Source organism: Marmota monax, unplaced genomic scaffold (genome assembly GCF_021218885.2).
Source record: "Marmota monax isolate L192 unplaced genomic scaffold, Marmota_monax_Labrador192_F-V1.1 WCK01_AAM20220418_F8-fsc00015, whole genome shotgun sequence".
In the NCBI taxonomy this organism is placed as follows: Eukaryota; Metazoa; Chordata; class Mammalia; order Rodentia; family Sciuridae; genus Marmota; species Marmota monax.
In genome coordinates this window covers 2,525,001-2,550,265 of record NW_026692194.1, presented here as the reverse complement: position 1 = coordinate 2,550,265, position 25,265 = coordinate 2,525,001, and the positions used below count along the sequence as shown (strand labels likewise).

General features: G+C 41.6%; 1 protein-coding gene across 6 annotated transcripts in view; it reads left to right on the top strand.

Annotated features, from left to right (window-relative positions):
* Positions 1–1,019: 1,019 nt before the first annotated feature.
* Positions 1,020–25,265, top strand: part of Meis1 (Meis homeobox 1) — a 136,086-nt gene continuing 111,840 nt past the window's right edge. For 2 of the 6 annotated variants that reach the window (XM_046422723.2, XM_046422760.2), the window contains exons 1-6: positions 1,023–1,833; positions 3,690–3,916; positions 5,772–5,913; positions 6,470–6,520; positions 7,319–7,369; positions 8,804–8,950. In XM_046422723.2, the coding sequence (XP_046278679.1) occupies positions 1,822–1,833; positions 3,690–3,916; positions 5,772–5,913; positions 6,470–6,520; positions 7,319–7,369; positions 8,804–8,950 (630 nt within the window). In that variant the 5' untranslated portion in view covers positions 1,023–1,821. Of the gene's footprint in view, positions 1,834–3,689; positions 3,917–5,499; positions 5,600–5,771; positions 5,914–6,469; positions 6,521–7,318; positions 7,370–8,803; positions 8,951–25,265 lie in introns of those variants that run through there. The other 4 variants (XM_046422750.2, XM_046422714.2, XM_046422740.2 and 1 more) reach the window with 4 other exon arrangements.

Below are 25,265 nucleotides of genomic sequence, written 5' to 3'. Positions count from 1 at the left end.
GCCCCTCCAGGCCCGAGAGAGGCCAAGACTGGAGCTCCTCGGCGCCTCGAAGACAAAGGCGGCTGCTGCCGCAGCTCTAGCCGAGCGCTTCGGCCCCGTCGCGCCGCGCCCAGGGCGCACAGCCACCTCGCCCGGAGCGGGTCGGAGAAAGAGCCTTTCTCCTGGAGGCTCCCGGGCTTCGGCTCCTCCCGCAAGGTCTGGGCTGCTCTGAGCCCGCGTCAGGTTTCGCTTTCCGGCGATCATAAATAGCTTGGTGTTTGTAAACAGGCGCTGGGGGCACATTCCCAGCACTCAGCTCATTGTTCCCTCCCTTCCTCTCTCACTTTGCGCAGGACGACGGGGCTGGGCTGGGGGCTGCCAGAGTGAGGAGGTGGGGGCGTCCAGACCCAAAGTGACAAAATGCAAGCATTTCCTTTCCTTCGGCCGGGCGTCCACCTTTGACAGCGGAAAAACTCTAAGCTGGGTCTGCAGAAAGCCCAAGCTACCTCCACCCCACGTTCTCAGGACTCCTTAGCAGAGCCTTTCCCAGTCCCTCTTAGGCTTCTCTCTTCTTCTCTTTGCTCCGGGTTTGATTTTTCTCCTCGGGGGGTGCTAGTTTTGAGGATTCAGTACTTTGCGCTTCATCGCTCTCCCCCGAAAAATACTGGCAGACCCCAATAATTTCGAGGAAAGTCTTGAAGTCTATGCGCGGAACCCTGTGCAAAATAACTCCCGCTGCTGCCTGCCCCGCTTTTATTCCCAATTTATTTCAAGTGCGTCCGCTTTGGGGAGAGAGTCTGGAGGGGGAGGAAGAGGAAAAAAATACGAAAAATAAGGCCGGTGGCCGGGAGCTGCTGCCTGCCTTAGTGTGCGTTTGCCCTGGATGTGTGGTGTTTGTGCCTGGGCGTGCGATTTAATGGAGCGCCTTTCTGCCTCTCCAGTGCGGCCAGAGCTCGCTTCTCGCACCCACCCCTGCCGAGGAGCCTACTTGCTGCAGCCCAATGCATTGTGTAAGACGCGACCTGTTATGGCCACCACTACTTCCGGGTTCTAGCATTCTGGTCGGAATCCACCTCTCCGCCTGTGCAACACACACTTTACACACGCACGGGGACTGCAAGCGGGCAGCATCGATCGTGGCTCCTTTAAGACAAACTCAGACAGACATTTTTTTTAACCCTCCTTCTCTAATCTCCCTCCAGTGCAGCAGTTGCAAAGAGGGAGAGAGAGAGAGAAAGAGAAAGAGAGAGCGAGAGAAGAGAGAAACTGATTAGGAATTAGGACTGATTCAAGGGAAGCAAGCGCTAGGGCTTTGTGCATTTGAATATTAACATTTGAGGTGTTCTGACCAGAAGAAGACAGAGCGGATGATCATTCATTCACCACGTTGACAACCTCGCCTGTGATTGACAGCTGGAGTGGCAGAAAGCCATGAGATTTGGTAGTTGGGTCTGAGGGGCGCTCTTTTTTTTTTTTTTTTTTTTAACTGATTTTTTGGGGGGAGAGAAGATCTGCTCCTTTTTTTTTCTTTCTTTTTTCTTTCTTTCTTTCTTCTTTCTTCTTCTTCTTTTTTTTTCTTTTTTTCTTTTGCCCCCGCTGCTGTCTTGGAAACGGAGCGCTTTTATGTTCAGTGACTCGGGTGCTTTGCTTCAGGTCCGGTAGACCGAAGATCTGGGACCAGTAGTTCACATTGCTGGAGACGTTAAGGAATTTTTCGTCGTGCTTGTTTCTTTTTTCTTTCTTTTTTTTTTTCCCCGGGGAGTTTGCATATTTGTTTCTTTTCACACTGGCCTTAAAGAGGATATATTAGAAGTTGAAGTAGGAAGGGAGCCAGAGAGGCCGATGGCGCAAAGGGTACGTATTTAAAAACAATTGTGGAACTAAAATGTAAGATTAAATTGAAACGTGGCTGAAAGACACTGCTAAAAAGTTTCCTTTTTCTTTCTTTTTAAATGAGGCTCCTAAAGCCGTGGCCTAAAGCGAGAGGGTTTATTCAATGCACTAGTAGACTTATGTATGTTGCTTGTAACTGTTAATTCAAGTAATCAAGTTTTCTGTAGATTTTTACCCAACAGCTATATAAATAAAAATACAAGCTCTTGAGCAATCATCTGTTTTTAAAAAACAAACAGATACACAAGTCTGCAATTTGAATATTCAGGGATCAAAAGTTTAAAGTTATTTTTAAACTAAAATAAGCAGTTGGAAACTTCTGATATGTTATTGATTATGCTCATCTTTAATATCATTAAAAGTATTTCACTTTTAAAAGCAAATAACAGTCATAGTGTAGTGGGGGGTTTGGTTGGAAAAACATTCATCTGTTAAAACTAATTTTAATTTGCATGGACTTTTATGAAAGGAATACTTTGCAAGTTTTTCTTAGATAAGCCCTGTTCTAATTGGATACTAAGCACACAGCTACTTATTTTTAAAATGCAATACTAATTTCCCCAATATTCCTATTTGAATGGAAATGCAGTGAGAGTAAAGTGAGACAATGACAACCCAACTGATGTAGTTTCTTAAAAGAAAGGGGGTCTACAAAAAGCCTTCCTTGCATAATTTGTGTCCTGGCCCTCAAAGCCCTGTTTGCAAAAGAAAGTTACTAGGCTGACACATTTTTCTTTACTCCTTTGGTTCAGGCAAATGTCAGCGTTCTTCCAAACTCTTTTCACACCTCTGGCTTTAAGGAGATGAAAGTGGCAATTCCTCTTTTCTTTGAAAATCATTTCACTCTCAGCACCTCCAAATCTTTGGAAAAGAACTTGCCTAAAATGAAGCAGTTAGGAAAACCTAAACAGCTAAATTTAGCACATACACATAAAAAATGCCAATTAATATGAAAGTAGTTTTCCTAGAAGAATAAGATGGCATTGTATGTGCATTTGCTTTTGAATTTGCTTTAAACCTAATGAATAACATTTGCCAAGTTGACTTTTAGTCCAAGGAGAAAGTTTGTAAGAGTTTCTTTTTTCTTTTTTTTTAAGAATATTAACTATTTCAACTATAGATTTCCTTTAACTTTGAAGGGAAATTGCCCAAATCTAAATTCAGTTGTAAGGTACAGGAAAAACTACCCTAACTTGAGTTTCACATGTAAGGGGATCAGATCGTTTTGTATAATTTAGCAGAGTTTGTCTTGGAAAGCGAAGGAAATGCAGTGTCTTGCAGGACTGCCCAACCCCACGCTGGCAGGGAAATAAAATGAGAAGCCTGTCTGTATTCACGTGCTTGGCGTAGCTGTTCCCATCATAACTTAAAAAAAAAAAAAATCCCCCTGATGTGAAGGGGCTGTGAAACTAGGCGGGTTTGCTGCACTGTCCTGGCACGTTTTATTATTGTGATTTTCAATTTCCTCCTCCAGAGACAAGCACGCTTTACCTTCCACCCTCCGGGAGAATGCCTCTCTGTCTTTCCTTCTTTCTTCCTTCCTTCCTTGCCAAAGGATTCTGAATTTCTAAACTAGTTGATAGGGACACAAGTTAGGGCAAGAACCTTCATCTCAAAGAAGTCTTACAGAGAATCCTAGAATTTTTACTTTAAAAATTATTTTTAAAACAGAAATCTCAACTTTAAAGATGCAAGGCCACCGAATTCCGGGTTGAAGGATCCAGCTGGACTGACTTTATCTAAGCTCGCTAGGAGCCTTGCCTGCCGTGCCCCTGCTTGGCCTTCTGAACCTTCTTTCTCTCCTGTTTGTCATGCAGTACGACGATCTACCCCATTACGGGGGCATGGATGGAGTAGGCATCCCTTCCACGATGTATGGGGACCCGCATGCAGCCAGGTCCATGCAGCCGGTCCACCATCTGAACCACGGGCCTCCTCTGCACTCTCATCAGTACCCGCACACAGCTCATACCAACGCCATGGCCCCCAGCATGGGCTCCTCTGTCAATGACGCTTTAAAGAGAGATAAAGATGCCATTTATGGGTAGGTACAATGGGCAAGCAGTTAAGTAGTTGAGACGCGATGCTTCCACTCTTTCCCTGTGCCCTTGGTAACTGGAAGGTTAGAGCTTTCTGGATTGGAGGTATAGAGCTGGTGACTATTCATTCGCATTTCATGAAAAATTTGGGGAGGCGGCCTGCGGTCATCGACGCCCGGTATCTCCACGGGTGCTCCGTGCAGGCTCAGCGTCCGGCTCCAACGCCGTGATGGCTGCAAAGGGGCCCCACTGCCGGAGAAGTTGCCTAAAGGTTCTTCATCCCCTCTCAGACTCAAGCTCAGCTAGTCGGAGTCCTCCCTCGCTCGACTTCGCTTGGAGAGCGTTAGGGGTTTCTAAATGTAGGCGCCTTTGTGTTGGAATGAAACTTTTAGTTTAAGGGAAAATCTTTTAAGCCACCGATTGTTCTGACATGCTAAGTTTACTCAGCAACCGTATGCTGGCTCTGCCAGCGCACAATAAAGTCAAGGGAGGACAGTTGCAGGTCAGGCAAAGGGGAGCATGTTTTGCATTTAGGAGGTTTGACCACTGAAGTCAAGGAGAGGGTCTCGCTCTGAATTGTTTCAGACATAAGAAACTTCTAGACGTTTTAGTACTTTGTGTTTAAAGGTGAAACCTGCAGAATTGAGCAAGAAGTAAATGCGGGGTGCTCTTCGCTGAAGGCTTACTGGCCGCGGCTTACACAGGGTCTTCGGCCATCTGATAAACCCTGCACTAGTAAAAAATCCTTTTGAAAGTCACTTGTGCCTACTGTGTGCTGATGAATTTGGGGACCCCTTTTTTACTTTAAGCAACTTTTATTTTAATTAATTTATATATTTTTTTTTAAAAAATCATGCAACGCTGACCCTCCCCGCTGGGGGAAAAAAATCTTTCTGTTTTATTTTCTGGTCCCTTGTGCGATGGGTTTGTTTAAATCCCAGCATTCTCTTCTTTGCGTTAAGTGCAAATGGTTTGGGCTCTTCGATAGAACATTTGGGGAAGCTTTGAAAAGGACCCCAAACTGTTAAATTCCCAGCTGGGCTGTGAGACCTAATAAAAGACTTGAGACACCTCCTTGGGCATTAGAAGAAGCATTTTTTTTCTCTCTTTTTTTATGGGCTAAGACAAGGGACCTCTAGGCCCTTCACAATACTAGCTGCTTTGCCACTCCGCAGAGACAAAATGAAAGGCTTTACCGCAGGATCATTTGATGGAACTTTCTTTGGGGGGCGGTGGGGGGTATCGCGAAGGGAGGGGAGTGTTCAGAGAGACGAGGAGGGGCCTCCGGCTCTCCAAGGGCCGTGGGGTAGGGATCAGTTAGGTGCAGCCCCGTGACAGTCGGTCCCGCAGCCACAGAGGTCCTTGCCCCAAGTTAGCTGAGCGCCTGCTACCGACATCCCCCGAGCCTTGGGCTTCGCGCGCGGCCGCCTTGGAGGAACCTACATGAAGGAGCTTTCCCACCCCTCCCCCGCGCCCAGCGCCTTTCACCTCCACCAGGTCCTGGACGTGCTGCGGAGGGACGAGGGTTTGTCGGGGTGGGAAACTTAATTCAAAATGGCTGCTGGAACCGCTTGGGTTTTATTCGTAGCAAATGTTGCCAATTTCTCCGGCCAGATATGCTGAACCGATCCTCAGATACGGTCCATGGCTCAGGGCCTTCGACTTCAGAGCCCTAGGAGGAAGGGGAGGTGAGCAGTCACCTGGGCGGGGGGTGGTGGGGAGGAAAAGGGGAAAAAGTAGATGACAAAATCAGGGAGGGGGTCTCTGCCTCGAGCTCCTCTGGCAGTTTTTCTTGGGCTCCTTTTTCACTGATTAGGGACTAACCATTGTGTTGTTTGTGACTGTTGTATTTTCTTGCAGACACCCCCTCTTCCCTCTCTTAGCACTGATTTTTGAGAAATGTGAATTAGCTACTTGTACCCCCCGCGAGCCGGGGGTGGCGGGCGGGGACGTCTGCTCGTCAGAGTCATTCAATGAAGATATAGCCGTGTTCGCCAAACAGGTCAGCAAAATAAATGTTAAAAAAAAAAAAAAAAGTAAAAGAAACCAAAAGGAACATATTACCCCTGAACACATACAGCCAGTACATTTTCAAAAGTAGCCAGCAAATAGTCGACCCTAAGCCATGCGATTGCATCCTCTGTGATTTTCCTCCTATACGAGTGTGTGTTTGCGGGTAACTTGAAATTACCCATCTTCACACCTATTCACCATCCATAAACTAACGCAGAAAACTCACTCTGTGAAATAAAATCAGGAACATCACGCGATGTAGGGGCTTTGGGCTTGGCGAGCTGAGCAGCGTCCCCAAGCAGTGTAGTTGAGTAGAAATAAGACTGAGCTCTGGGCTTGTTTTCGGCTTATTTGATTCACGTTGAAGTGTTTCTGTGCGCGGGACGAACTAGAGTTACCGAGTCCCTCTCGGAGGTTACATCCTGCCCCCGACAGGGTAATGAGGCAAGAAACTAGGAAGGTGACCAGATTTCAATTTTTTTTTCTTTCTCCCCCCCCCCCACCCCAACCCCTCCTTCTCTCCTCTCCTTCTCACTTGCATCTAGATTCGCGCAGAAAAACCTCTATTTTCCTCTAATCCAGAACTGGATAACTTGGTAAGAGATGACCCTTTCCTCCCCTCACCACCCCCATCGCAGCCCAGCCCTTCAGCTTTGCTTTGAGAGTCCTGAGGTTTCTAGACTGGTCTTTCCCTTAGCTGCAAGTAGGCTGCAGACGTTTTCCATCCACGAATAAGTGGTTGGGGACAAGGTCCCGGGGAAATAAATTCATCTCGAGAGGGCCTGGGCGAGCCGGCTCAGGGAAACGCGAGCTTTTGTTTTTTATGACAGCACGGCTGTGCAACTCTAATCAGCGCGGGGATTTATCTCCGGGCCTGTCAGCGTGTGTGCTTAAACTTTGCGGACTTCCCAGCCCTCAAAGTCTTGTCACGAGGGCAGCGACCGGAGCAAAAGCCCACCAAACCACCAGTTTGCCCAAGAGGTGTACAGAAGGCAGCAGAAAGTTTGCAATGTGAAAAGCTACGATTTGGGGAGGGGGGGGCAATTTGGAATATTTTTCATTCACTCCTTCCAAGGAAACATCTAGCCCAGGGCAGGAGCCCTTTGGAGTTGGGGTGGGGCCGGTGGGACAGAAAGGGGAGAGAGCTGCAAGGGGAAGAGAGTGTTTATGATCCCCATTTAGACGCTTTGTTGTTGTTTTAGCTCTTTTTTTCTCCTTAAGAAATATAAACCTCTAGATGGTACCCAGTCGTTGCTATTAAGTTTTAGTGTTATTGCCATAAATCAAAATAACTCTGTTTACTGGGGGGTGGTGGGGGTGGAGATGCTAGAGCTGTGACAGCCAATTTTCTGCAAACCAGGAATGAGGTGCTCATTCTTTTTGTATCTTTGCAGATGATTCAAGCCATACAAGTATTAAGGTTTCATCTGTTGGAATTAGAGAAGGTAATCATCTCTAGCCTCTTTCCCCTTTACTTCCCTCTCACCCCCAAATACACCAATGGCAGGGTTGAAAATGGCCGAAGTTCAGGCTTTCTGAGACATTTGCATAAATGTCTTTCTTTCTGGTAATTAGTGTCAAGGCCAATCTCAGTGTCCATTTCTCTTCGCAGTTTAATTACAATTTCGACCACTAAAACCGGGATCACAAATGCCTTAGCCTTGTGTTCATTCTTAATACCTAGCTGGCTTTTTGTTAAATAGTTGCTATTCTTTGCATCCCAATTGATGGATAGAATGCTGTTCTGAGTTTGCTCCTCGTTAATATCTCTGTGGTCTTTCCTCTTCTTCCTCCTCCTCTTCTTTGCTACCTCTGAGGAGGGAAAAGTTTTGTTTAGTTTTACTGAGTTTCTGGAAGACAGTTTGAGAGCAGCAGCAGGTCAGGCACAGAAGAGGCGGAGGGGGAGGAGGAGGTGTGGGCAAGGAGTCTGGAGGAGGTGGTGGGGGAGGCACATTAAACCTTTTGCAGAGACAAAGCAGGGTTGATAGTTGTGTCAATTTCTTGAATCTGCGAATCATGCATACACCCCACCTTCGCACTCAAGAAAGGGTGTGGGATAACATGATTTTGCTAGCTGTTCTATAAATCTCAGCAATAAAAACTTAATGCATTGTAATTCAAACTAACATTAAATTGCAAGCACGCTGGGGTTTCTTGTGAATTTTTGCTTGTCAGTTGTGCCTGGGGCCTGTAAGGGTCCGCTTCACTTACACCTAACTATTTTGAGTCATTCTTTCCTTTCTTTCTTTCTTTCTTTCTTTCTTTTTTTAATCAATTTGATACATTTTTATGACTGTGTTTTTTAAAAAATATCATGAGTATCGGCAGCTTGATTTCCCCCTCTTTTAAAAGGAAATACCCTAAGAGATGCTCCTTATGGATGGTTACTCTAATAATTATAAATATTATAGGGACTTTAGTTGTCAGGCATATATCCTATGTCAGTATAGCACAGATCCTTTGAAAACACATACACACACACACACACACACACACTCACATTTTTTCCTTAGACACTTTGGGAAAGAATTTATGGAAAAGTAACTGGGTGAAATTAAATAGTTTACCTTAAATGTCACCCACGCAGGTCACCTCTCTAATGGCCACAGCCCCAGGAGCAGATGAATTTAACACGGGTATTGAATATGTTGTAGCCTGTGAATCATCTTGTCACTGTCAATTTTCTGGGATATCTCTATTTTGCAAGAAAAGAAAGTTATTCCTAATTCTGGATGCGTCTGGGGGTCTCTGGAGGACAATTGCCCTGTGTTTCCCCTATTTGGAAGTTTGGATCTCACAAGGGGGGTGGATTGCACTTGTCAATGTCATTTATGCACTCCTGATTATATTTCCATTTTTTTATTTCTGTCATAATGTAGGTACACGAATTATGTGACAATTTCTGCCACCGGTATATTAGCTGTTTGAAAGGGAAAATGCCTATCGATTTGGTGATAGACGATAGAGAAGGAGGATCAAAATCAGACAGTGAAGATATAACAAGATCAGCAAATCTAACCGACCAGGTATGCGCTTTTCAATTTCAACATCCGTGGAAAAAAAATCTGTATGCATATTGCTTGCTGGGTCACTACCACCTCCTTTTATTATTTGCATATGATTAAGTCCCTTTTAGATACATTTCCATCGAAATGAAAATTTTTGAATAATGTGGCTATTATTGCTTCATTAAGGCTGGCTCTGGGATTCGACCTGGAGAGATGAGCTTGTAAAAGCTTTGGCTGCAAACTTGACCTGTTTCTTGTCGCTTTTAATTTTTGTCTTTATTTTATTTACCCTCTATAATAATGGGAGTGTTAACTGCCAGTGACCGCCTCTGATTGTAGGGCTTTGTTCATGAGCATTTTCCCCCTTCTATCTTGAAGAAAAGAAAAGTGTAGGGTCTGCTTATTTCTTATTTTATTAGGAATAAATCCAAGATAGGTGGTCTAAGAGAGACGGCCAGGGTTTGAAATCTAGCAAATGCTGGCTATTTTCTCCCTGTCTGTACGGTTCATTAGCCTGTCTTGTCAGTTTTCCTCGGCCGAACGCTTCTAGACCTCACTGAACATTGCTTTGTGCGGTGTTCGCTGCAAGCTCGCCCATTTTATTGTACTTAATAGAAAAAAATAAGACCAGGCCGAGGTTAGAAAAACAGATAAATATGGACTTTTCTCCTCCTCCTTTCCACTCATCCTCCAGCTGGTACGTGCTCTGGGCCCTCTGGATTGGCAGCTTTTGGAAGTGTCAGCGTCAGGGACACCCTGGTGGCTCCCTTGGTGTGGAGGGTGGGGGCTCTTGCTCTGTCTTTGCTCTGTACTAAGATTCTCTGCTTGCTGTACCCCCTCCTCTGGCGTCCTCCCTCCGGGCCTTTCTGGCTGGGTATTGCTAAGTGGGGACTACTTTCATTTGGAGTTGCTGGGGGGAGGCGGTATTTCTCTCCCTCCGTCACCCTGACACTACTGTTTGCTCCCAGTTTCTCTCTCTTCTGCCACCGTGTCTCTGGATTGGGTCAAATGAGTTGCAAAAATTCAATGAAAGTGAAAATGTGAGGAGTGAATGAGATGAAACAGGGCCCAGGACCGCTCTGCTGAGAATTGTTGTAAGGAGTCTAGAGATTTGGATTGCAGCCTTCTCTGCACCCCACTCCCCACCCCCATATCAATGAAGGCCCAGAGTTGTTTCTCTTTGGGATTTGCCATGTGAATCCCTTTTGGGAGGGGAAGATATCTGCTTGTCTTTGTTAAGCCAAAGGCCAGCTACTCCAACAGTTTTCCTTTGCAAGTTCTGCAGTAATCACTGTTGGCCAGCCGCTGTCTTTTTCTTGGTATCATCTTAAGGTTTTCTTCTCTCAAAATCTTCTTCTTAGTAATAAATGTCCAGCTTGACTTTCTCTGGGAAGCCCCACGTCCTAGACTGAATTCTTCCTTTTGCCCATGAGGGGTACGGCAGAGCAGAGCTTTAAAACACCAACACACTGGATCCTCCTTATTACTGGGCAAGTTAGAAACTTTGAGCAGTGTAGACGGGTGCACAGAACGATCCTGGCATGGCCCTGCTGAGGTGGGAAAACTGCAGGCACCTCAGCCTTGACCCTGGGGGTTCCTGGGCCTCACCCTTAGCTCAACCCTCTGCCCTGGAGCTGTTAAATGCAGATTCTGCTGAGGAACCCTCGGGTAGCTGTGTTGAATAAAAATTGTAATCCAACAAGCCTAACTAGAAAATGGGATTCTAAAAGCTCCGGAGTGCTGGGTACATAAAGCTATTTGAGCAAATTACAAGAATTGCTTAGGGGCATGAATGAAATCAACACTTTAATTGCCTCCAAAATGAAGATTTATACCCCATTTTCTCAACGAATCATTATTTTATTAAAGTCTAAGAACGAAAGTTATGGGGTTTTGCGGGGAGAGATACAAAATTGATATAACATCTTTGAGTTGTCCCTCTACTCCTTTCCTAAACTTTCCTTACCCAGTTAATTTGAGATACGCAAAGATTGGTGCATAATTGCATTGGGTGAAAATTTGTGTTTTGTTCTCCTCTCGTATCGATAAAATGAGATTTGTACATCCAGTCCCTGTGGTTTAAGAGTGGGCTTCGCAGCTTTGGCTGGGCTCGTGGCGCTGTTGGCCTGTGCGCGTGGGCTCTCTAGTGTAACCCCTGGGGGCTCACCCCAGATCTCAGTTGGGTGGAAAGCAGCAAATCTTTCTGTCTATTGTCCGGTTCCTAGAAGCCGGGATCCAGTGTGTCTGGATTGGGTTTGGAGAGGGCAAGCGCAGAGTGCAGGGCGCTAGAGGTACTGTGCCTCAGATGCGGGTGGGCTTCCCTCTCCGAGCTGGGGAGTGAAGGTCCAAGCATCCGGGCAGCCTTTGGGCGCCAGTTCTCCGGACTGGAGCCTGGTTCCCGTCCCCAGGGGAGTTGAACACCTAGTAAGGTACTCTAGGGCCCAGATCCCAAAAGATGGCCTCTTCACCTGTCTGCGAATGTGGCTCAGCCAGTTTGAGCCTGGCAGAGGGGTGCGCTCCCGCACTGGACGCTTCGGGTGTGGTGCGAGCACTGGGCGTCCTTAACTCATTAATCCCTCTGTCTCCAGGGCCTGCTCTCGGCATGGTTTATTTTATTTTATTTTTTTCTTTTCCCCTTCGGAGGGCGCGAAGGCTGCCAACCGCTCCGGGATCTGGGATCCAGGACTTTGATACCAGCCGGTTTCCCGGAGGGCTAAATCGGAGGAAATCCACTTGGCGATGTAGTGTTGTTGGTTTGGGTCTTTGGGTCTTTTTCTTTTTCTTTCTTTCTTTTTTTTTTTTTTTTATCAGATTAAGACCCCAGTAGAAGTTGTAATCCAGTTTCCCCCACCCCCACCCCGCTGTCTCCCCCTCCCCAAGTCTTGGAAGCCGCCCGGAGGTCCCACCGCCTGAGCCACCTTCTGCAGCCGCGGGCCTCCTGGGCGCCCTCTCCCGACCGCCGCGCTCCGGGCTCGGCACTAAAACTCCCCCAAAGCCAGGGTCTGGGGCAGCTAGCAGAGTCTGGGACTTGACAGTTTCGGTGTGGGTGGAGGGCCGGGCTGGCACCCCGGAGCGGACCCAGAGGGAGATCACCTTGCCCTGGAGAGGCGAGGGTTTGGTGAGGTTGGGGTCAGGGAAGGGAAGGAGAAGAGCGGGGCGCATGACTGGTGGAGGATCCTGGAATTGAGGACATCAAAAGGGTTAGGCGAAGAAGAGCCTGGCACCCCAGATGTTAGACTTGGAAGAAGCCCTCGCTTTCCTTCCCAGGGTTGTCTGTTGCTCGTCAATCCTTGAATCTAAGCATTTTTTTTTTTCAACTCCAAGAACAGGTAGGAAGAGAGTGGAGAAGCCAACTATCCGGGTGGTGGGGGGCAAGGTCTCCTCTGGGGTGGCCACGCCTCCTCTGGGCCGAGATTAGCTGGACCTGTGTTCGGTATCAGCAGCTGCCTTGGTTCTCCCCATAAGGAACGGAAAGCAGATAAATGGTCCCTTTGGATTACAGTTTTTATTCAACAGTAGCTCTCCTGGGGGTCCTCCTCTGAATCTGCATTTAACAGCTCCTTGTCCAGGGCTGGGCCTGCTCTGGGAGCCCTGTTGCATGTTAATCCAGTTTTGTCTTTGACGTCTGGGGAGACATAATGTGGTTCATGGAGATGAAACCAGAAGGCTAGGCTAGCCAGACAGGTTAAATGCCAAGTGTAGGCAGGCTTTCTGGGGTGGGGTGGGGGCAGCCGCTAGTATTGTGCAGCCTGGCTGGAGAGCTCCAGGCCTGGGGGATCTAGGGCCGACCTGGCCAAGTCGCTTTGGTTCCCATGAGGGCCTGGGAACTTTGGTGGCGATTGTTTTATTTCTGAAGTTCGGAATGTTGTTTCTAAAGCATACTTTGGGTTATAATTCCTAAAATTGAAGTAGGAGTTGATTGAAAACGTCCCCTGGCTCTCTAGTATGGAGAGTCATCCTAGGGGGATTTCATGGTAAGGGAAGGGTAGTAAGGAGAGGAATAATCTAATGACCTTCGTGGATTGAATATGCTGCTTTAAGAAAAAAAAATAATAGATGGGACCAGCGGATATTTACTAATGTTAGAAATGTCTGCAATTCATTTTCATCCAATAAAAAAAATTAAAAACTGGACCCAAACAGCAGGAGGCCAGCAAATGGTTTCTTTGTCAGATAGTTTGTTTCTAAATACTTACTTTGGGATAGATCTTATTTAAATTGTAAATGCTTCATAGGGTCTGGCTTAATGACTTAATCCTAAAACCTCTCAGTACACAAGCCTTGCAAGTGATAGGGTCTTAGTATCATCTAACTTTACTTTTGATTGCTGTTGTGGGTCGTGTGGTGTCTTCTTAATTCCTTTTCTGAAATATGTCAAAGGAAAATTATGGCAAGATTCTCTTTAATGATTAAATAATAAGGTGTTGACTGCTTGTCACTACACTGGCTAATTGGGATGTTCATTCTAGACCCTTTATTGCTTGGTATCCTTTGAATTAAAAGTTAGTTGTTTACCAGGTGTGTTTTTTATCGTTACTTTCTGTTTGGCTTTTAATGTGTATTTATGTGTCAATTTCAGAGTAGGGATATATTGATTCTTAATAGAGGCATTTAAAAAACATTCTAGAAAAACAATAAGGAAAAAAGTATAGGGTCTGTGTGGATAGTTGAGATCAATTACACTGTGAAGCCTTGCCAGGTCTAAATGCTAATACTACAAAAACTATTTACTTTTTGTCATTTCTTCTTTCTTTCTTTCTTTCTTTCCTTCTTTCTTGTGCTTCTCCCTCCCCCCCCCTCTCTCTCTCTCTCTCTCTCTCTCTCTCTCTCTCTCTCTATATATATATATATATATATATATATATATATATATATATTTCCCATCCTCTCCCTCTTCTTCTCTCCTTCCTCTCTCTCAGTGGAAGTCCCCTGTGCAAGTTCCATGGTTAATGGAAAGCAATGATACTAATACTACTTTGTAAAAAGTAAAGCCCATAACAGTAACTATTGTTCAGTGATTTAACTAGCTCTGTGGCAATAGGTCACTCAAATAGCAATTCTTCTCTCGCAGGAATGACTCCATTGCTCACCATTCAGAAGTACATCAGGTAGTGTTATAACCATTGGATCTAACTTAAGGACTTGTATTAGAAAATATAGAAAAACATAAATAGCAGAGGAAGAGGTCAGAAAAAAGGATTAAAATGTGGATTCTGCTTTCAAAAAAGCAACTGATATATCATGCTATAATTGCCTAACTTTGAAAATAAACAAATTTTAAATCATTATGTTTTCAAACACTCATGTGTTTAAATTTTAAAATGTTTGTCATAGTCTGAAAGATTTAAAACACAGCTGTTGCTGGTGACTGAAGGAAAATTATGCGCTGGAACTCCATACTCCTAGAGAACAAAGACTATTTGTGGTTCCATAGTAGAAACATATTTATTAAGGCCAAGAAGATAAGCTAAAGTTTTAGCATTGTTACAAAGCTAGCTTGCCTCCCCTCTCAGGTGAAGTTGGAGAAATTGTGAAGATACCTAACAAATTAGATTAAGACACTTGCTGTGAATGAAAATATTGTCAACATGAATTCAAATGACATATTTTCATATTGGTAATGTTATGTTTTCCATTGCAACAACAATATTTTCTTATGAAACATCAATATGTCAAACAAATGTGAAATCCTGAAGTGTTTGTTTTGTTTTGTTTTGTTTGCAATGCTGGGGATTGAACCCAGGGCCTAACTCATGGTAGGCAAATGCTCTGCCACTGAGCTTCATCCCCAACCCTAAACGTTTTAATAAATGATCATTCAATCATCAAACACTGCACAAGTATGTAGACAGACACTTTTAAAGAAAAGTCGGCATTCAGCCAAATTCCTATAGGGCCTAGCAGGGAAATGTTCAAAAAATGAACATAAAATAAGACTTCCTGTAAGAAGGTCTATAATTCAACATTATTTGACTCCACTGTCAGGGAGATTGTGGAAGGATAGTAAACTGATATGGTTCTCAGTCATTTTTGTTACACAGTCTTAAATGTTTGCAACTGTAGCATTTTACATGGCCTTTTTTGGATTATGATATCTGTCATATTTGTATCGAAGTAGAACTTGAATTTATGTTGTAATTGAAGTGGAAATGTTTGCCATTTTTTCCTGACTACAAAAAGTGAATATTTAAAAATTAGGTCAAAATTATGGGAAAGTATTATTTTATAAATATACAAAACTAGAATGCACGTGATACTCTCTGAAAGTTGTGCAAAGGTTAGAGTTAAAGGTTTTCTAAGTCCCAAGTAGAAGAACACTGCTGTAAATCACGTGGCATTTGCTGTTCTGACTCAGCAGGAAACATCAAGATATAATACCTGTTTTAAAAGTTAAGGTCTAGGGGCTGGGTGTTCAGCTCAGTGGTGGAGTACTTGCCTAGTATGTGTGAGGCCCTGGGTTCAATTCCTAGCACTGTTTTAAAAAGAAAAATCTAAAACACAAAGGGTGCAGTTTCTCAATTTACCTTTTGATAATAATTCAAAAATTTGACTTTGGGGATCCTGTAAAAGTTTGGATACTTCAATGGCTTTAACAGTTGTGAATAGATCTTGTATGTTTAATAATCATTTTGGAGACATTCAAGCATTTGGCTATGTCTATGTAGTGTAAAAAAAATAAAAGAACATCTTCACCTTATCCTTAATTTAAAATGCCATGATTTCAGGATTATGGAATTTGGGAAAGCTTTATGGAGTTTTAAACAGCCTCTCTAGGAAATACACCTATATTAGGCAATTACTGGATTTCTCACACTTACAAATTTGACATTTTAATAAATGGTAGAAGGGATACTATGTTAAATAAGTAAGAATGTATTCATTTAAATATTTGTCACAGAGTCCAATTTCAATCAATTTGATGCATTCAAGTGCACAAAATTAAAGCAATTGGCAACACTTTCCTAGACTCTCTCTGAATATTCTTTTGCCAAGTAGCATTTCTTAATCTAGAAAATATGTCCTTGTTAAAGGAAAATATGAGAGTGCAAATCTTTTGCAGTTATTTTGTATTTCTTGACTTCTTGGATCAGAATCACTACTAAAATTGACATACCCTAAAGAGTTTATGCTCTGGTGAGAAAAGCTTATTTCTACGTTTATTGAATTATACACCTGTTGTTTATTGGTGTCAGGAGTAGATGTGGTCAAATACAAATTATAACCAGAGCTAAGTCATTACCTCTTCTTAAGCTATGAAATGATCTTGCTGTGGCTTCACTCTGACATACATATTCATGGACATATGCATATCACTGCATATGGCTAAACTAATGGAGGATAAATAAGTGTGAAAATAAATTTTACATTACTTATAATTCTCAAAAATACATTTCTACAATTGGTTCTTCCCTTGACACTTCATGATTTCATGTGCAATTAATAGGATTTATATTTATGAGCTTAGAATCTCAAGTATGCAATGTAATGGTTCTTTAAAAACTTATATGAAAGATTCCTCCACCAGAAGGACATGCAGTTACAATTAATAGGTTTACTAAGTAAAACTTTCAAAAGTGACCAGAACTTTCTATTGGTTGAATAATAAAAGCAAAATTTTATAGTTGAACTCCTTTTTTTGCCTTGTGGCATTCTACAAAGTGTTGTTTTATAATGAATTTAAATGTGATTTTGACTCATTTAGAAGATAGTAAGTCAAAAACATTCCCAATGATATTAAAATTATTATAATAGGAACATATGACAACATTTTAGCATCAGTACCTGACCACATAAACTCACTTAGAATTCATTGTTCATGAATTCCTTTTTCTGTAGATTTTTTCCTTATGCTTTACAACATGGTGACATGTTTATTATTCATTACTGGTGAGCATGTGGGTTGTTGATTATTATATAGAAAGGCAGAACTATAGTTCTTTTTCTGATCACTTTTTCCACACTGTTGCGTAAACCTCCTATGCCTGGGATTTGAACGTGAATGAGTTTGCTCACTTTCATTTCCCTTCCAGAGCTCTCTGTGGGTTGCTACTCAGATGCAGGTTTATTTTCCTGAAATGAATTGTTACTTTAGAACAGAAGTGAATAGAGACCAAAGTCATCAAATATTCCCAAACTATGCTTACAATTAGGTGAAACATTGAAAACTGTTCTCCTTTGCCTTCCCTCGGGCTGTGAAAACTTGGTATAAAGATTCCTATCAGCCCCTTTGTGTTCTTAGTCTTAAGACCTACATGTTTGTTTTCAGTGACTGTATTTTTAATTGATCATCCATATTTGGTCCCAGATCTCCATGATTAGCATTTTATGATGAATTTGCATTCATGTTGTGTCCCATAAAAACTCTTTCGATGGAGGTGTGTTTATGACTATTAGGTAACTCTGGAAAATGAAGTTTTTAATGATAGTGACATAGCAGTCACAAGGACAATGAATGTAAACCCAGAATTTTCTTGTGTCATCTCAGCTTGTAAAAGGCTTACTTTTCTTCTTTCAAAAATATTAGAAACTAAAAGAATAAGATGTCTTTGACAATAAAACTTTTCTTAATGTCCCCATAACTATTTGGATGTGTTCTCCAACATTAACTTAATTTGATAGACAAGCTATAATTAACTGTGACCTGTAGTGTTTTATGTTATCCAGAGAGTCTTGCCTTAGTGATTTGAAAACTTAATTTCAAACTCAATGGTGTACAATGTCTGAGATTCTAAAGCATACTTACACTATTTACATGAAATGGAGTGTTTGTCTACAGGGCTTCAAAAGGGAGACCCTTCTGAGAGGTAGACCAACAACTTTTACAGTGTAAAGTTTGAGCACACTAACTGGGGCAGGTGAACTCTTTGGGATTTTTAAAACTTGTAGCCTTCCTTTCTACTGACTGTAATATTCAAGTTCTCTCTGAAGAAAATAAAAAGAATAGACTGTGTGTTTCATGGGGCAAAAATTCATATGTGACACTTCAAATCTAGTTACTTCATTGATCATAAAAACCAACAACTTAGAAAATCCAAAATAGCAAATAGGTGAGATGCTATTAGCTACACTGCTATAAGCTGAACAGAAAGTTCAGCAGTGAAATTAAATTGGGCATTTGGGCTCCAGTTGGAACATTTACTAGAAAGTTGCCACGAGATCTGGAATTGTTTTTAAACCCTTACTGATGAATATTTTAGGGTAAGCGTTTTATGCTAACAAGGCATTGAACACTACTTTTATTTGGAATTGCTCATTCAATAAGAGTAGCCCCCCTGCCCTTCACTCTTGGACAGTTCAGATAAATGTATTATTTATTTACATTCTATCATGTGCATTATTTATGGAAATGATGCCACAACTCTACCAACCATATGGAATTTTTCTTTGTGAGATGGGAATGGCATCTCTCTGCCAACAGTGGTACAGATAATAAAAATTACCCTCCATTTACAGCTATCATCTCTCATAGAACCATTGTATGTTTATTCTTCATAGTTCCAGATGCAAATGCTTGTGGCCATTTTAATGGTCATAGTTTCCTGGTTGTAGCTTCTAACAAAGAGGATCAGGAATTTTAGATTTTGAATTGATAAAATTCATATGGTTAAGAATAGGAAAGATATTGAGTAGCAGGATCATTTAACTCCTTCTTTTCTTTCAATTTGCATTCTCTGTCCCCTATCATATACTGGGATTTTTTGAGGAATGTTGTTCATGAAGTTTCTTAATCTAGCGCCTTAGACCGCTCGGCCACGCTACCTGCTAAGTTCATGAAGTTTCTAATACTGGTTATGGTTTTGTGTCTTGGCCTATCATTTTACCATTTTTTTTTCTTGGATTTTGTGTTCAGTTTCAAAATTACCCAGAAAACTATTATACTCATTGTGTCCCATGCTTTCTTCACAAGATAATAGAGTCATTGACTATGCTTATTCTGTTCATATCAAGTATATTGTTGGTGTGCAAGTATTTTTTATTCTAATAATTATTCAAATCCAGGAGCAGTCTGTGTTTGAGTGAACATAAACATTTTTATTCTGGAATTTGGAATTTGCAGCAACTCAATTTTATTTTTTCAAATTACCCTGCCATTTCAATTAGGTACATTGTTCTTCACTCTACTGTTCCGACATTCTAAAGGTTTGCTTGCAACCCTAATAGTGAGTTGTTTGAGTGTTTAATATTTATTGAGGGCGTGTAAAGAACATGCCAATTGAAAAAGAGGAGAATAAAACATTGACAAATCAATTATGGGGCTTCTCTGTACTTGTAGTGTTCTAATATTCCAAATACTCCATAACTGCTCCAACAGTATTTGTAGCCTCCAGAATAATAGCCTGGTATGGTTAAAGAATGGCATTTTGATTGACTGGAATTTCTTAAAAAGTGGGCAGTGTCACTCAGCATCCTGCTTCTGGAATTCATGGTTGTTCTGGTTGATCTCCCAGTTAAGCACCTTCGAATATAGAGAACCTGGCTATTCCAAGCATCAGGACCCCAAATTAAATTTCAGGATGCTTGGAGAAAGGCCTCTCTGATGATTTTATCCAAGATAAATCATGCAAGAAGGAGAATAATTTCTCCCCACCTCCCAATGTAATGCTGTCAGAGAATGAAAAAATTCAGAAATCTTTGAGGAATAGCAGACGGAGGTAAAAAGTAAAATTTGATTGAAACTGTAAAAATCCAGAAGTGCTTCTAAAAAGCTACAGGGAAATTGGAAAACATTCTATTTCTAATTATTATTAGTGGAAATCAATGGCAAATGAAAATTTCCTTGATTCTTAAAATTCAAAATAAAATGCCATAAGGTAGTAGAACAAAAACGAGACTTCATCTTGGCTAAGATTTCTTTCCTTCTCACATCAAAATTGTGCATTTTTCTGGTTTAAGAGTTTAGAAGTAGAAAATAGAAAACTTCAGAAACACGTGAGAAAGAACAATCAAATGTGCTGATTGTAACTGTTAGTTACACACCCTTTCAGGCAGGCAGTGTCCCAGGGAAATACAGTATAGAGTTAGGGCACTCATGTTTAAATCTAGGCTTTGCTGTGAGAGGGTAAGTCACTTTACCTTGATTGGCCTCAGTTTTATAATCTGTAAAGTGGTGATAATGTTATCCACTACATTGAGTATCCCCTACTCCTGAAGAGCACTTTACTAAGTAACATTCTGTCTTCTTACTTATGCTCTGACCATCCTTCATCAGCTTGGATTGGATTTGAGGAGGAAGGATTAGGTACTGTATGAAGAGCATTTATAGAGCTGTTTAATAAAGCATTTTATAATTATAGAGTTTCAAGAAAAATGTCTTTATAATCCTTATTATGAGAGGTTACTGTTATTCTGAATTCATTGTAGTAGAAAAGGAGACTATATCCTCAGATATCTTTCTGAGATAGCACTACTGCAAATTCACTCTAAAAGTAAAATTCAAAGGACAGATATGTGAGGGACCTTGTGCTAAGTGCATTTTCCACAATTCTAAGTGTGCATGCTTCATGCAGAGGTCTAGATGCTTACAGTCTTATTATCTACTCATGCTAAGGATACAATGTTTTCTGCTTAACTGGATGTTCTTTTAGTGAGGATGCTTGCCTAGAAAGTTTGTGGTTTAAAGTTGTTTTATATAAGACACTTTTGAGTTTATTTTATCTTAATTTGTTTGCAGAACCAGCACTGATACTAAGTTACATATTTAAAATAAAACATTGAGAAGCAAACAATCTTAGAAAAGGGATTTTTATATATACCAGGTATCCTGCCATATAATTTATTGATTCTTCCCCCTCCACTAAGTAGAAATGATAGAAGACAACTAAAATTCAGCAGAAAAGCTCTCAGCAGATAAAGAGTATGGTTTGAAATATTTAGCTATAAATATTTGGAAATATAGTGGTGCCAGTTGGATTAGTTTTTTTTTTTTTAACATTTAACTCTGTGAAGTACAGTTCACAGATATGATCTCAGGAGAAAAGCACATAGCATTGTTAAAATCATTAAGCATAGGAATTTATTTTTATTAATAGCATGCCATCCATAATAAAAATGGCAAAGAAAAGAGGAAACATGATGAATGGTGATGATGATGATGGATGTAATCTGAGATGGGGGTCTCACTATGTTGCCTAAAGCTGGTCTGGAACTCCTGGGCTCAAGTGATCCTCCTTTCTTGGCCTCCTGAGTATCTGGGATTGTAGGTACCCAGCACTATGGCTGGCTCCTAAAAGGAAAGATTACTCAAACGTAAATGCTTTTACTAAGATACTTAGTGTAATCAGGCTTTATCTTCTCTTCTCTTCATGAGCTTGCTCTCCACAACAAACTACTTAGAGGAATTTGAACATTCAGTGCACTTTACCCATCTACTCTTTAATACTTTCCAGTTTTGAGATTTTGGTAAAACTGATTATCAATTCTTGTCAATTGCCCTTCAGTTGTATTTTTTTTTCCTTTTCTCTTGTAATTTGTGCTACTCTACCCATGCATAAATCTATGTTCTTTTCTTAGACCACAGGGGAGTGATCATGGGATGGTGTTAGCATTGATTCTCAAAGCAGGAAAATTGGTCCGAATGTGTCAGTGCTGAATGAATTCCATCAGGAAAGCTTTTGAAATATTTTGGGTGTTGTTTTACATTGATGAACTTTTGCTTAGTCTTATCAGTTCACTTTAAATTTCTTGGATGGATTAATTCAATTACATGGATTAATAAAGTCCTGAGAGTGTCAGAATTGAGACTAAACAATATCAGGCTGTGGCGAAAGAGGGTTTTAAGAAGCACTGCACAAGTGACCCTGAATATTGAGCCTGAGCCTCCTTGGTTATGCCCTCTCTGTCTGCCACAGCAGCTACCTCCAACTATTGAGAGGGAAATGAAACATGGGTATTTTCAGGGCAGTAACAGTATATTTAAGGGCTAGTGGATTTAAAAATATATATCTAGTAGCCAAGCAGCTTTAAATTCCATTGTGATGTAATTAAAGCATTTAAATTCATTTTTTTCCCAACTTTTTTTGCCTTCTGACTCCTGCGCATGATGGACAGGTGTACGTTCAGTGCGTGTGTGCCCACCGGCCTGTGCGCATCCCTCCATGTCTGAACCCAGGCTTCAGTGATTCCTGGAGCTTGTACAATCACCTGATAGAAAACTTTTCATTTAAAGATGAAATTACTCCTTGGAGAATTTTCACCAAAGGCAAAAAAGCACAAAAATTCTTTTCCTCCTCTCTCCATGCCTCATTACACAGAAATAGAGGATTCAATGTTTGAAAAATTATCATTTTTGTAGGTTTTATTTGTGGTACGTGAGAACTGGGAAATATAAAACTCAATTTAACAGATGCTGTCTCTGTTTCCACAAACCACCTACCTCTACTATCATATTATCTATCATCTATATGATAATATATAATATATACACAACATGTATTATATATATAATATATATCGTATATGAATATATATGTAAACATGCATATAAGTATGCAAATGTGCATATAAATATATATATATATATATATATAAGAAATGTGTGTGTGTGTATGTGTGTGTGTATAAAAGCAATGCACCAGAATTGCTTAGCTATTAAGGTGCTAGAAGTCTACCTCACTTGATGCTGAATTAGACACCTTATGCTGAGTGTAAGGGTATCAGCTCACAGTGATGGAGTGAGCGCCATTCCTAAGGAATAATTGGCTAACCACCAAGACGCACATCTAGATGAAAAATCCGCGGTGGCAAATATGGTAGGGCTGCAACTGTGAGAAGAGGAAGTGTGGTGTGTTGGTGAGAGCCACAGATCCTGAGAGGGGATGCTGGATTTCCATTGTCTTACCACTAATTTACCATCTGCGCTGAGTCATCAAAATTACCCTTCGGGCCTCTATTAAGTAGTGTAATAAGCACATTTTATTCTAGCATTTAAAAAGGGGCTCAATAAGAACCCTGGCAAGCCTACAGACTTGGCAAAGGTAAGGGGGTGGGGGAGGAGAGAGAGAGAGAAGGAAAGGAGGAGAGTTTCTGGAGAAAGTGGGATCCAGTGTGCAAACACAGCAACCTTTTAAAAAGCCTCACTCTCTGTGGAAGGGGAGTGTAGGTCACCATCAGGGAGTGCCTTGGGCACCTACCAGATTTGTCCCTGCACCATCAATTGCCTCTCCATACTTTATCATCTTTCAGCAGGATCTTGTGTGAGTGAGGAAAGGTTTCTCTAAAAACACAGTTTCACATCCTGCCCCGTCCCCTGAACATGTTAATATGGTCCATGAGTGCACAGCATGTGTGCATACTGCAGTATTAATTCATGAGTGCTGCTGGCATTTCAAGCCATCTAAAAGCTTAAAAGGGAATAGGGTAGCTTTACTGTGTTTAAAAAAAAAAAAAAAACAAGACAAAGCAAAGCACACTGTCTGAACTTGTGGTTAAGTGAATTTCGTTTAGTGATTTCCAAGCATTTTTTTAAGCCCCTAAAAAGAATTTTATACTTTCCCCCCCCCCCGAATTACCAGAATTTGAAGTTGAGTCCATGTACCTTCAAGGGAGTATGTTTTCAGAAGAGCAAGCTGTGCATAGGGCTCTAGCAAATTGTAGGTGCTCATTAAACAGTGGTTGAGTGGGTTGAGTGATTATATGGTATGTTCTGGTTATCAAGCAGATGCAAATGGAAACCTCTAAGAATATCAATAGGAGTATCAGCATTTCAGACCTTAAATGCTCATACATTAAAAAAAAAAAATCAGCATTCCTCCTTCCCCAGTTACCAGTACACACAGGTGAATATGTATCTGTTTCTCACCACAATTTCTTTGTGTATGGATCTTTCTTGGTCCCTTTCTTTGGATAGCATCATTGATTGGGGGGTGGGTATATAGAGAATCATGTTGACTGGAACTATGAGCCTTTAAGGATTATGAGAGACCCTGTTTAGACAGGGGTAAAAAGTTGAGGGGGCGGGGCTAACTCAATGTGGCTCTTCTGACAGTGTGGTGTGGTGCCATCCAGTGACCCTATCTGCTCTGCTACATGGGCCAGTGCAGTATGCATGTGTGTATGTGCATATGGACACGTGCAGATGTGGAAAAGGAATGCACATTGGTGCATTCCCAGGTGGCTTGGTGACTCCCTTGATCAGAAGGGACTGAATTGCTCCCTTCTGGAGATGTGCCAGCTCCTTCAGGCCACTAGAGATCATTTACTAAAGAGACCCCAGTGATTTGAGGGAGGAAACAGACATCCCCAAGGAGAAATCTGGCTATGGTGGGTGCAGCCTGACTTTACACTTGGGAACACTGTAATCATTTCATTAATTTCTTCATAGCCGTTAGCTGACCTCTTCAAAGTCAAGATTGCTGGGTTCAATTATTCACCTTTGTTCTTTATTTTTTTTGGTTCTGGGGATTGAACCCAGAAGCAATTTACCATGGAGCTACATTCTCAGCCCTTTTTTTAAACTTTGTAAAATTTGAGACAGGATCTTGCTAAGTTGCTGAGGTTGGCCTCGAACTTTTAATCCTTCTGCCTTAGTCTCCCAAATCGCTAGGCTTATAGGAGTACACCACACCAGTGGTATTTATCCACCTTTTTGAATGGGAACAGTAGGGTAGAAGTGTTCGTTTTTTTTTTTTTTAATTGTTTTTATTGTTGTTTTTAACTATTTATTTTTGGTTTAAAAAATGATTCTGGCATCATCCAGATATGATGAATGATCAGCTGAGAGGGTGCATCAAAGTGCTTTGTATACTGTAAAGTGATTTATAAATATTAGATATCAAATTAAACTTGATGGGGTGGGGAGGAGCGAACCACCTGTAAAATCATGTTATTCCAAGGTGAAACTGAGATCAGTTTGCGTTCCCTGAGCACACAGCAGCTGGGAGGCAGCTCAAGGCCTAGCAAGCTGTGCATGGAGCCCGCGCGGGTTCACCCTTCTTCCCAGATGCACACAAGCTGAACACACCTGTATGTAGATGTTCCAGGGTCGGCTGGGTCAATCCATGCCGTTACATTGAAAACAATAGTGACTGCCTTTTATTTAGTGCTTGCTGCATGCTTGGCAATTTACATATGTTATGTCTGCAGGGCAGTATTTTTGTATCCCCCCTTTTATATTTTGGGCCATTAGGGTTTAGAAAGATTGTGCCTTGTCTAAGACCATGTAAGTGCCCCATAGCCAGCTTTTAGACATGGATCTGTCTAGTTATACATTTTATTTCCTCTTTTTTTTTCCTGTGTTATGCTGCAACTTGGTATTACTGTATATTTATATATTTGAGTGTGTGAATGCAAGTATGTGAGATGTTTTTAAATTGTACAAGTTTTTTTAAAATGTCTT